The 13,136-nt window shown below is 49.1% G+C and overlaps 1 protein-coding gene across 1 annotated transcript in view; it reads right to left on the bottom strand.

The window, feature by feature from the left end:
* Positions 1-268: 268 nt before the first annotated feature.
* phf19 (PHD finger protein 19) overlaps positions 269-13,136 on the bottom strand; it is a 56,290-nt gene continuing 43,422 nt past the window's right edge. The window contains exons 10-15 of the mRNA XM_033048743.1: positions 11,068-11,135; positions 8,996-9,172; positions 7,386-7,488; positions 5,823-5,908; positions 3,311-3,412; positions 269-2,111 (exon numbers count right to left, since the gene is read on the bottom strand). Coding sequence (XP_032904634.1) covers positions 1,781-2,111; positions 3,311-3,412; positions 5,823-5,908; positions 7,386-7,488; positions 8,996-9,172; positions 11,068-11,135 — 867 coding nt within the window. The 3' untranslated portion in view covers positions 269-1,780. The remainder of the gene's footprint in view (positions 2,112-3,310; positions 3,413-5,822; positions 5,909-7,385; positions 7,489-8,995; positions 9,173-11,067; positions 11,136-13,136) is intronic.

Below are 13,136 nucleotides of genomic sequence, written 5' to 3' on the forward strand. Positions count from 1 at the left end.
CCCCATAACCTTTGACACCTGTACTAATCAAAAATCTACTGATCTCTGCCTGAAAAATATCCATTGACGTGTGGCAAAGAATTCCACTGATTCACCACCCTCTGACTAAAGAAATCCCTCCTCACCCCCTTTCTAAAGAAACATCCTTTAATTCTGATGCTATGGCCTCTGGTCCTAGACTCTCCCACTAGTGGACAAATCCTCTCCACATCCACTCTAGCCAGGCCTTCTGATGTCCTGTCCATGAAACATCACCTATCCATGAACGCCAGAGATCCTGGCTGGTCCGCTGACATACTCCAGCACCTAGTGTCCTATGTGTATTAACCAGCATCTGTTGTTCCTTGTTTCTACACGTCTTACTTCATTTAGATTGGGGTGCTCACGTTTCAATGAAAGGATTCTTTCCAGAATCCCATGCTCTTCTCTTCCCTTGGGGTGAACGGGAAGCAAAAGGTGCAAATCACCCGGTGAAAGGTGAGGGGCAGGATAGTGCAAATCTGACAGAGCTTCCCCAGAAAGAATGGGAGCAGCATGAAATCTTTCAAGCAGCAAACAGGCAGGTGAGAGGAAAGACCAGGCGACCACCGTGTGACCAGCACACGGCGCCAATGCCGCGGAAAGCCACGGGCACAGCGGTGTAACAGCGGCCGTCAGCGCAGGTGGGCCCAGCCGGTTCTCAAAGGGTGTAAATTGCGAGGTGTGAAATCTGCCTGGTCAGATCCACACAGCGAGAGCAGCACTGTATAAAATCATGTCCATTCACATTGTGTCAAAGCATTGTGTACATAGCCTGGCTTCACCCACAGCACGGGGCACCCTGGAGCCCCTTGCGAGAGGCATTGAGGAGCAGCAGCCGGGACAACACAGATCAACGGACAAGGCCACTGACTTTAGCCACAGTCTGAATCTTTCCATAAAGCCGGCTAGTAGCAGATTCAAGCAGCTGAGAGCGGTCTCTCCAAAGTCAGGTGCACTTTGATCATTCACAAGTGGCTACATATGACAGCTGGTGTGATTCTAAATCTAAAGCAGAGCTGTGGGTGGAAATAGATTAAATATGCAGCAGATACACTGGAGCCTCCAAGATCAACTTAGTCAGGCCTGTTCCCACTCTACAATGAAACATTCTCAGTACACAACATCCATTTCCAATCACCGCTCTCTCCGCCTGCACTCCTCAAACCTGCAACAAGAACAAAAACGAATCACATTCCATTTACATTCACAACTTTCTCGTCTCATCCTCAGTCACTTGGTCAAATAAAACTTCCCGTTTTTCTTCCCTGAAGCACAGGACCATCTTTGAATAGGGCTTGCAAATCAACTCTGGAGCCATTGACGGGTCTCAATGAGGCAGGACCAGGAGGAGTGAGCAGAGGGTGGTGAATCGTGGGGTCAGTGTGGGGACAGATGCTGCCCGCTCTCCACATCAACACCCCCTCCACTGCGCTCGTGGGCGGGTAAAGCCAGTCCAGTATTCATTCATTACAAATACATCTCAGGATTGCACTGTAAATGCTCCTCGGTCGAGTATTAACTAACACTAGCGACTACTAGCAGCAGAAAGCGGGTGCGGTACCAACGTTGTCTTAAATGCGTTGGCACAGCGAGTGCCTACGATCTCAAGTCTTCAATTAACAGTCTCTCTCTGGTCTCCACGAGGCTCCACAGAAGGTGGCTGTTTTTTCACCTTGCACCAGGCGCGTGCGATGGTTTCAGGCCATGGGGCTGAACCCTGGGGTTGCCGAGCGGGCGGGGGGAGGGTCCCAGCTGCGGCTCAGTATGGTGTGGTGCCTTCCCACTGAACGAGGTACTGGACGCTGCCATCCAGCGTCTCCCTGCGGGCCAGGACGTGGAACCTCTCTCTGCACGCCAGCCTGCCCGCCGCGCCAAGGTAGCTGCTGATGGACGACTTGAGGTTGGAGATGGAGGTCTCGTCATCGCTCATGCTGTCAAAGGTGTGCACGCTGTGGTAGTTATTCTCCATCGCTTGCTCCACCCGACCCAATCCGTTGGCCGTGTGCGTGTAGACGGCTTCCTTACGGCTGTCGTTGGCGTTCAGCGAGTATTCCATTGGCGCCTTTCTCTTTTGGCTTCCCGCCATCTTTCTGTGGGGCGGGAACACAGACCATCAGCGGAGTCATAAAGTGACGCAATGTAGGAACACCCAGAGAGTTCCCAGGCTTCACGATAACTGCCCAACACAGTGGCAACCAGCGTGTCGGAAGGAACTGCAGATGCTGGTCTACACTGAAGATAGACATAAAATGCTGGAGTAACTCAGCGGGTCAGGTAGCATCTCAAGGGAAAAGGAATAGGTGACGTTTCGGGAAGAAGGTTTTCGACCTGAAATGTCACCCTGTCCCTTCTCTCCAGAGGCGCTGCCTGTCCCGCTGAGTAACTCCAGCATTTTGTGTCTATCTGCAGTGAGAACCAGCAGTGCCCGCTTCCTGTAGGGTTCAACAACCTGGGACACAAACAACCAGCGTTGGCAACGTGGATGTGGACAAGTGTGGAGGGAAAATTGGCTTCATGGAAGGAAGCAGAGAGTGATGGTGGAAGGTTGCTTCTCGGACTGGAGGCCTGCGACTACAGTGGTGTGGCTTCAGGGTTCGGTGCTGGGCCCCATTGCTGTTTGTCATCTACATCGATGAGTTGGACGAGAACGTACGTGTGGCATGGTCGGCCAATTGCAGATGGCACAAAAGTTTGTAGACAGTGAAGATGGTTGTCAGAAATTGCAGCAGGATCTTGATCGGTTGTGCATGTGGACTGAGGAATGGTGTTGCATTTTGAGAGTACTAACATGGGCAGAACCTACACAATGAATGGTAGGCTCTGGGGAGTGTTGTAGAGCAGAGGGATCCAGGTGCATGGTTCCTAGAGCAGGCAGGGACTATTCTTTGGAGCGCAGGAGGATGAGGGGTGATCTTATAGAGGTGTATAAAATCAGGAGAGGAATAGATCGGGCAAATGACTCTTGCCCAAAGTAGGGGAATCAAGAGCCAGAGGATATAGGTTTAAGGTGAGGGGGGGAAAGATTAACTATGTGTGAAAGGTAACTTTTTCACACAGAGGGTTGTGGATGCATGGAACAAACTGCCAGGGGAGGTAGTTGACATAGTTACTATTGCAACAGTTAGAAACAGTTAGACAAGTACATGGATGACAGGTTTAGAGGGATATGGGGCAAACGCAGGCAGGTGGGACTAGTGTAGCTGGGACATGTTGGTCAGTGTGGGCAAGTTGTGTTGAAGAGCCTGTTTCCACGTTGTATCACTCTATGACTCAGTTAGCAGGAACTCACCGGGAGTCTCCAGAGGAGCTTGTTGAGGCAGATCCAGATGTGCTTGCTGCATCTGTCGAATCCAGGTCCACGTTGAAGTTTTCCTCCGAGCGATCGCTGAAACTGGGACGGAAAGTAGTCTTTAGTCAGAGCGCGGTGGATCTGCGGAACTCATTGTCACACAAGGCTATGGAGGCCGTCAATGGATATTTTAAAAGCAGAGATAGATAGATTCTTGAATAGTACGGGTGTCAACGGATATGTGGAAAAGGCAGGAGAAAGGGGTTGGGGGGGGGGGGGAGAGAGATAGATCAGCCATGATTAAATGGTGAAGTATTCTTGATGGGCTGAATGTCCTAATTCTGCTCCTAAATCTTATGAACTTACGATGCTCTTTGTTTCAAGGGATGTAAGTGATGTCCGACCAGCGTGGTAAACCATAATAACTACACCTTTTGGATTTGATCGCTGGCCCTCCTGGTCTGGAATGTTCCCAGGACATTTTACGACCTCTGGGATTCTGCCCCTATCACATATGAAGCTTTGAAAGGAAGGAGCTGCCGTTTCCAGGGTGGGGAGGTGGCCAGTGGGCGTTGTGGCCAGCAGCGGTGACAGTGGCTGTCAGGGCCCAGTGCCACTGTAAGTATCGCAGCACTGGCAATGCCAATGTCTGATCCCCCCGCAGTTGCACCGAGCAGCCTGGTCAATGGGTGGCATCGAGGGTGGGCCTGGCCTCAACCACACGCGAGACCCACACTGCCAACCATGGCAGAAATGGGCGGCACGATAGAGTTGCTGCCTCACAGCACCAGAGACCCAGGTTCGATCCTGACTATGGGTGCTGTTTGTACATTCTCGAGTTTGTACATTCTCCCTGTAGGATAGAAATCAATGTACAGGGATCGCTGGTCGGCACAGACTTGGTGGGCCGAAGGGCCTTCTGCATCTCTAAACTAAACTCAACAATGTTTTCCTGCATGGTGAGGTTTTCTTTGTGCTCGTCCTCACGACCCCGACTGGTCACGTCAGGGCCTGGCTCGGCAACTCTCTAACATACAGGAACGCTAGAGGCTACAGAGAGTGGTGGACTCAGCCCGGCCCATCACAGGCACAGCCCTCCCCACCATCAAAAGCATCTACACCAGGTGCTGCCTGAAGGTGGCGGCATCTATCATCAATGTTCCCCACCATCAGGGCCGTGCCCTCTTCTCACGCCCACCCTCGGGCAGGAGGTACACGAGCCTGAAGTCCCACACCACCAGGATCTGGAACAGATACTTTTTTACAGAGGTTCTTGAGCCGACCTGCATAACCCTAACCCTCATCAACAGTTCACCGCTTGCACTACCTGGGACTTTTTATCTAATCATGCATTTCCAATGAAGATAGACACAAAGTGCTGGAATAACTCAGCGGGTCAGGCAACACTTCTGGAGATAAAGCATGGGTAACGTTTCGGGTCGGAACCCTTCTTCTGAAAATCGTCCTTTTTCTCCAGAGATACTGCCTGTCCCGCTGAGTTACTCCAGCGCTTTGTGTCTAGCTTTGGTATAAACCAGCATCTGCAGTTCCTTCTTATACGTGCCTTTCCACTAATATCTTGTATCTTCTTTTGGAATTTGATGTGTAATTTATAAATAATGTGTTTGTGTGTGTGTTTGGAAGTCATTGAATGGAGCTATGGAGTCAGACAGCACGGCAACAGGCCCTTCGGCCCAACTCGTCCATGTTGACCAAGATACCCCATCTGAGCCAGTACCGTTTGCTTGTGTTCGGCCCACATTACTGTGTGCGTGTTGTCCGAGTGTATGTGCCTGTGATGATGCTGCAGGCAGGATGTTTCAATGTACTTGTGCCTAGGACAATAAACCTGAGCTCGAAACTTAAGACGTCCTTATTTCAAATTACTAAGGGAGTTTAAATTCCACTCCTGCCCTGCTGAGATTTGAACTCGGTCTCTGGATCGGTTCCTCTGCTCTGCTCTACAGGGAAGTGAAGCCCTGTGTCGCCACCATGGCAGTGGCCATCACCACCCTGACGTACAACAAGGATGAGGCCGCTGGGTTTGTGCGTGCACCCGTTGCCGTGGCAACAATCACTTGTCCTCAGGCTCAATGCAAACCTGTGCCATCAATGGGCTCCGGGAAGCCCTGGTCCAAGGCCTGGGTGGCACAGTGGCGCAGCGGTAGAGTTGCTGCCTTCCAGCGCCAGGGACCCGGGTTCAATCCCCACTACGGGTGCTGTCTGTACGGAGTTTGTACGTTCTCCCCGTGACCGCGTGGGGTTACTCTGGGTGCTCCAGTTTCCTCCAACACTCCAAAGACCGACAGCTTTGTAGGCTAATTGGCTTCTGTAAATTGTCCCTAGTGTGTAGGATGGTGTTAGTATGGGGTGATCGCTGGTCAGCATGGACTTATTGGGCCAAAGGGCCTGTTCCCACACTGTATCTCCACAGTCTAAAGACAGAGCAGTCAGCAGCAGGAGATGCCTGGACCTGCTGAGGGTGGGAACTCTAAGGTGGGAACTTACTCACCTTTTCAAACTCTGCATGTCGTCCACTGTAAAGTCAAATATGTTGGCCAAGTGGTAGCTCGTGCTCTCAGCTGTTGAGAAATCGCTCTGCGATGGGACAAACGAAACATAAACAACAATTAATGTATTATTGCAAATTAACATCATAACACTTTAGAATTAAAATGCGTCACCAATGTGAAATCTCAGCTTCCTTCAATGCACAGTGACGATCACATTTTGTTACCAACATCACACAAGCACAGTGGTGCAGAAGGTAAAGCTTCTGCCTCAGCGGTTCGATCCTGATCTCGGGGTGCTGTCTGTGTGGAGTTTGCGCGTGTTCCCTGTGACCGCCTGGGTTTCCCCGGTTTCCCCCCCACACTCCAAAGACGTGTGGCCCTCTGTAAAATTGTCCCCAAGTATGTGGGAGTGGATGAGAAAATGGGATAATATAGAACTAGTGAGATGGTCGGCATGGACTTGGTGGCCCCAAGAGCCTGTTTCCGTGCTGTATCTCTCAATTGAACTAAATCTTGCAATGGGACTAAAGTCTTTACTTTAGAGTTTAGACTTTTGGGATACATCGCAAAAACAGGCCCTTCAGCCCACCGAGTCCACGCCAACCACTGATCGCCCCGTACATTAGAGACAATTTACAATTTTATCAAGGCCAATTAACCTACAAACCTGTACTTTTTGGAATGCGGGAGGAAACCAGAGCACCCGGAGAAACCCCACATGGTCACGGGGAGATTCTACAAACTCCGTACTGACAGCACCCGTGGTCAGGATTGAACCTGGGTCTCTGACGCTGTGAGGCAGCAACTCTACCGCTGCGCCACCGTGCCGCCCATTGTCCATGGCATAATTCTGGGTAATCACAGCGTCTGGGCGATTGTCGAAGGAGATTACAGATTGTCACCAGTTCCTGTCACCTCTGGAGTCCGTGATTCAGGAGGAGACCAGTGTCAGGCCGGCCTTACCTTATACACACACACACATTGCTGGAGTAACTCAGTGGGTCAGGCAGCATCTCTAGAGAACTAGGACAGGTGACATTTTGGGTCGGGCCCCATCTTCAGGATTGTCCCAGGAAGCAGGACAGGCTCTCCAACGACGGTGACTAGGCCGGTGGGGCCGGCACACCTACCGTGGCCTCCAAAGTCAGCCCTGAACCACCGCTGTTGACGGGACCAGAGGGAGAGGAGGTCCCAGAGGGAGGTGGACCATCAAGAACGAGGAGGAACCCGCAAGCTATGGGGACCATCGAGAACAAGGTGGACCCTTGACAACAATGGGGGGATTTGGTGGGGGGCCGCTGAGAATGAAGGGGGACCCAGCAGGGGGGGGGCTACTGCCATCTACAGGCAGAGGATGGGACTGTTCCGTGAACATTTGTAATGTAGACTGCGGCAGAAACGTGGCAACACAAGTGTACTGCCTCGCTCAGGTCCGCTGCAGGATTTGACCAGGTTTTGTGCGTTTCACTGTACCCAGGTACATGTGACAATAGAGTAACATCAAGGCATCGGTTGTCAGTGCAGGGTGCCCAGGGTTCCGTGACCCCAGGTGGGTGACTGACCTTTGGCACAGCATCCTGCAGAAACCAGCTCGACTTCCTGTTCCTCCGGCCCCATTTCAGTGGCAGCTGTGGCCGGCGAGGCTGGGGTACATCTGGCAGCGGCCTGTGGAACAACAAATAGAGCATAGGCATGTACACACGCAACATGCACCAAACACACAGCAGGGCAGTCAGCGTGTGTGGACGGAGGAACGGAGTCAATGTTTCAGGACAACAGCTCCCCGTCAGAACTGGAAACTGGAGACAAGAAGCGCCATTTAATCAGGGAGTGAGATTTGGTCAACACCCGAGCTGACTAATGAAGGGAATCAGAAAACATTTAGGGTAAGCAAGGTGAAAGAGACAAACTCACATCCCGTTGGAGATTGGAACACAGCTTCTTCAAGGTGCTCATTGCTTGAGAGAAGTGACAGGCAGGTAAAAGCAGAAAACAAGTTCATGTCATGCCCATCAAGTCTACGATGCCATTCAATCATGGCTGATCTATCTTTCCCTCTCAACCCCATTCTGCTGTCTTATCCCCATAACCCCCGACACCCTTATTAATCAGGAATCTGTCAATCTGCACCTTAAAAATACCCGATGACTGAGGCAATGAGTTCCACAGATTCACCACCCTCTGGCTAAAGGAATTCCTCCTTATCTCCCTTCTAAAGATACATCCTTTTATTTAGAGGCCTCTGGTCCTAGACAATCCCACTAGTGGAAACATCCTCACCACATCCACTTCATCCAGGCCTTTCACTATTTGGTAATTTTCAATGAGGTCCTCCTCATTCTGGTGTGTGAGACCAGTCTAGCAAAACTCTCTGAATCTCGTCAGATGTTATGTCATGTGATAGGAGTAGAATTAGGCCATTCGGCCCATCAAGTCAACTCCACCATTCAATCATGGCTGATCTATCTCTCCCTCCGAAGCCCATTCTCCTGCCTTCTCCTCATAACCTCTGACACCTGTACTGACCAAGAATCTATCTGTCTCTGCCTGAAAAATATCCACTGACGGCCTCCACAGCCTTCTGTGGCAAAGAATTCCACGTATTCACCACACTCTGACTAAAGACATTTCTCATCTTCCTAAAAGAACGTCCTTTAATTCTGAGGCTATCTCTAGTCCTAGACTCTCCCACCAGTGGAAACATCCTCTCCACATCCACTCTATCCAGGCCTTTCACTATTCTGTATGTTTCAATGAGGTCCCCCCTCATTCTTTTAAACTCCAGCGAGTACAGGCCCAGTGCCGACAAACGCTCATCATATGTTAACTTACTAATTCCTGGGATCATTCTTGTAAACCTCCTCTGGACCCTCTCCAGAGCCAGCACATCCCTCCTCAGATATGGTGCCCAAAATTGCTCACAATATTCCTAATGCATCCTTACTTGAGCCTTATAGAGCCTCAACATTACACCTGTTACACCTCTCAAGGCTGTGAGGCAGCTGGATGTAACGTCAAGATTTCCACCTGACGTTACTCAAGCTGAACCAGTTATTGATGCAACAACAACAGCAGATTAATGGTTTCTCCATCAATGCAGCTGCAGTTTTCACTGGTCAGACGGGTTCCCTGGATTTGCAGGTCGTGCAGTATAAATGTACACAGTACTCACCCATATTTAGTTGCAAACACCAACACGTTTTTTCCTCGTCTCTTGATCTCGGTGGAGGCGTGATCGGTCAACTGGCCGATGTTATCGGGCAGAATCACATTAGGAGGAACTGGCGGCACTCGAGTGCGGAGACGGAAAATACATTTCTTCTTCTTAATTTCTTTACCACAGATAAATCTGCAACACGACAGATAAGGACGTTGAACACCTCTTTATCAGCATTATCTGGTCCCCTATCATTGGGTTCAAGTTTACAGCACTAATTAAATCACAGTCTTTGAAAGCAAAAGCCTTGAGCCTTTGCACCCTACAAAAGCCCATTATAAACCATCCCTGACACGGGGGAAACATGCCCACGTACATCATGCATGACATTCTGCTCACATAATCATGTAGATAGGGGTTTCAAGGAGGCTTTCTGTACATTGCCCTTCATCAGTCAGGTACTGAGTATAGAATGTGTAGAAAGGAACTGCAGTTGCTGGTTTATACTGCAGATGGCCACAAAGTGCTGGAGTAACTCAGCGGCTCAGGCAGCATCTCAGGAGAGGAGGAATGGGTGACACTTTTAATCCTTCTACAGATTGAAAGATAGGGGTGAGGGTGGTGGGTGGGAGGGCAAGAAAAGGTCAGAACCACGGGGCTGGCAACAGATGACCTCAGGAAGGGTGGAGCCCGTAATGAGAAATGTCATCTATTCCTTTTCTCCAGAGATGCTGCGTGACACGCCGGGTTACTCCAGCACTTTGTGTCTATCTTGGGTATAAACCAGCATCTGCAGTTCCTTCGTACATCACAGTAGCTTCAGTCAAAAGTGCCACGAGAGGAGGTTTAGTTTAGTTTAGAGACAGCGCTGAAACAGGCCCCTCGGCTCACTGGGCCTGTGCCAACCAGCGACCCCTGCACACTAACACTACCCTACACACACTAGGGAATGTCGCTGTAAAAAGCAGATCCTAAAGGGAGAGGTGCTCCTTGAGCGAGCGGAACGGTGGTGCAGCGGGTAGAGCTGTTGCCTTACAGTACCAGAGACCCGGGTTCCATCCTGACCACGGTGCTGTCTGCACGGCATTTGTACGTGGAATTCTTTGCCACAGAAGGCTGTAGAGGCCGTCAGTGGATATTTTTAAGGCAGAGACAGATAGATTCTTGATCAGTACAGGTGGTAGAGGTTATGAGGAGAAGGCAGGAGAATGGGCTTCGGAGGGAGAGATAGATCAGCCATGATTGAATGGTGGAGTAGACTTGATGGGCCGAATGGCCTAATTCTACCCCTATCACATGACATAACATCTGACGAGATTCAGAGAGTTTTGCTAGACTGGTCTCACACACCAGAATGAGGAGGACCTCATTGAAAATTACCAAATAGTACGTTCTCCCCGTGACCATGTAGGTTTTCTCCGGGTGCTCCGGTTTCCTCCCAAGATGTACAAGTTTGTAAGTTAATTAATTGGCTTCGGTGAAAATTGTAAATTGTCCCTAGTGTGCAGGGTAGTGTTGGTGTACGGGGTGAATGCTGGTCGGTGTAGACTCGGTGGTCCTAAGGACCCGTTTCCACACTGCATCTCTAAACTAAACTGACCTATGCTACATACTTAGAGCTCAGTTTCTCATGGGTTTTACACGTTGAATTCAAGCCCTTTAAGAAACACCCAAATTCAATTTTATTGGCAACGTTTCGTGTGCAATGGTGGCATGGATTTTGTGCAGAGAGATAAGAGCTAGTCTTGACATTGTGGGCTGAAGGGCTGTTCATGTGTCGGAACTGCTCCAGCTTCAATATGGTAGACACAAAATGCTGGAGTAACTCAGCGGGTGAGGCAGCATCTATGGAGAGAAGGAATGGGCGACGTTTCGGGTCGAGACCCTTCTTCAGACTTTATCCAGCTTCAATATACTGTGGAGTGAGAAATTGTTCCCAGGGACAGCGTGAAGACAAAACACCAGCATCTAATAGTTGCTGCACCTGGACTCTTTCCAGCAGAATATTCTCACAAAACCAATATCATGAAACGCAGATGTGCTTTTTCCCACTTTACTCAATTGTAAAACACAAGACAAGATCTCACCGGCTTTTATAGCTGTTTAACGCATTCAGGAGATGCTGCTTTCGTTCCAGCATGGCAGTTTCTGTCAGCTGGAGAGAAATAAGAACAATTATTCATTCCAGGACACTAAACATCTCAGTAACAGTGTCTGCCTTCAGTCAGAAAAAGGGTTGAGCTGGTACTCTGAAACCCACCCGGTACTTTAACATCTGCACATCAACCACTAACCACGTGAGCTGCACTTTGTAACATTATCAATTGTAGCTCTGGTATTATAGTCACAGAGTCATACAGCATATAAACAGGCCCGACATCCATACCAACCAAGATGACCCATCTAAGCTAGTTCCAGTTGCCTGCATTTGGCTCATATCCTACTGAAACATCCTATCACCAACTAGAGAGCAGTCCTGAGCTACTATCTACCTTATTGGAGACCCTTGGACCATCTTTGATCGGACTTTACTGGACTTCATCTTGCACTAAATGTGATTCACACTATTGTCTTTGTTGTGTATCTGGATGGCTCGATTGTAATCATGCAGTGTTTGTCTGCTGACTGGTTAGCACGCACCAAAAGTTTGTAATCAGTTTTCCTTTGAGCCTGAAAGTCAAACAAACGGCTCCTGATAGAGACACAGTGTGGGCTACTCTTACTGTTCTATGTTCTGTGATCATGTACGGAGGCTGTCCCTCAAACTTTTGTTGGAGTTGTCACAGTGAAGATCCATTGTCTTGCTGGATGGATGTGAATCGATACACTGTGGATGGCTCGATTGTAATCATGTACTGTCTTTCTGCTGACTGGTTAGCACGCAATCAAAGCTTTTCACTTCGGCACACGTGCTATAATCTAAACTCATATCCCACTAAGCCTTTCCTATTTATTCTCTTAGACAAAAATGCTGGAGAAACTCAGCGGGTGAGGCAGCATCTATGGGGCGAAGGAAATAGGCAACGTTTCGAGTTTCCACCCGAATCTTTGCCTATTTCCTTCGCCCCATAGATGCTGCCTCTACCGCTGAGTTTCTCCAGCATTTTTGTCTACCTTCAATTTTTCAGCATCTGCAGTTCCTTCTTCAACTATTTATTGTCTTCCTATTTCCCCCACTCGGTTAAGGAAGTGAATACTCTGCTCCCTCCCAACATGTGGAGTTTGTGAACTTGAAACCAAATGGGAAAGTTTGTCTTGGCAGTTGGCTTTAAATCTGATTATAGTTGGGAATTTCTGCTATGAAAACCCCGACAAAAGGTCCACGGGGCCAGAAATTGTCAAAGGACATTCCTTTTACATTTGAGATCATCGCTGCGTGCAAGAGACCCGGGTTTGATCCTGTATACGGTGCAGTCTGTACGGAGGTTGTACATTCTCCCTGTGACTCACCAGGTCCTCCCACACTCCAAAGAGGTTTGTAGGTTAATTGGCTTCAGTTAAAAAAATAATTATGAATTGTCCCTGGTGTGTAGGTCAGCGTTAGTGTCTGGGGCGATCGCTGGTTGGCCCAGACTGGGTGAGCCAATGGGCCCGTTTACATACTGTATCTCTAAAGTCTATCCAAAATTACCACAATAACCATTGAATCACCAAAGCGGAGAAGGCTACAGCAATCATTGTCCCAAAACGTTCACTATTTCTTTATCTTCAAGCATCTTGTTTTCATTTCAGATTTCCAGCATGTGACATTCTGAAGGCCGCAATCTATGATAAATGGGATTAATATGGATGGGTCCTTGATGTCTGGCGTGGATATGATGAGTCAAATGACCTCTTTCTCTGCTGTGCGACTTTATTCGGTATCCAAGCCTTTCATGCAGAGCACAGCCTGGTTCTAAACCTATCTGCAGTAGATATCTGGTATAACTGAAGAAGCAGGTGTAGATTCCACACTCCCATTAATTCTTCTCTGTCTGCAGGGAAGGAAGTTAAAATCTAACTTCTCTCTTGCTTCTCAATCATAGTTATCATGTGCAGTGGTTCCAATACCAGGCTCATAATGCTAAAGGTAGAAACAAGGAACTGCAGATGCTGGTTTACAAAAGAAGACCCAAAGTGCTGGAGTAACTCAGTGGGTCAGGCAGCAGCTCTGGAG

The sequence above is a fragment of the Amblyraja radiata genome, chromosome 32, assembly GCF_010909765.2.
Source record: "Amblyraja radiata isolate CabotCenter1 chromosome 32, sAmbRad1.1.pri, whole genome shotgun sequence".
Taxonomy (NCBI): domain Eukaryota; kingdom Metazoa; phylum Chordata; class Chondrichthyes; order Rajiformes; family Rajidae; genus Amblyraja; species Amblyraja radiata.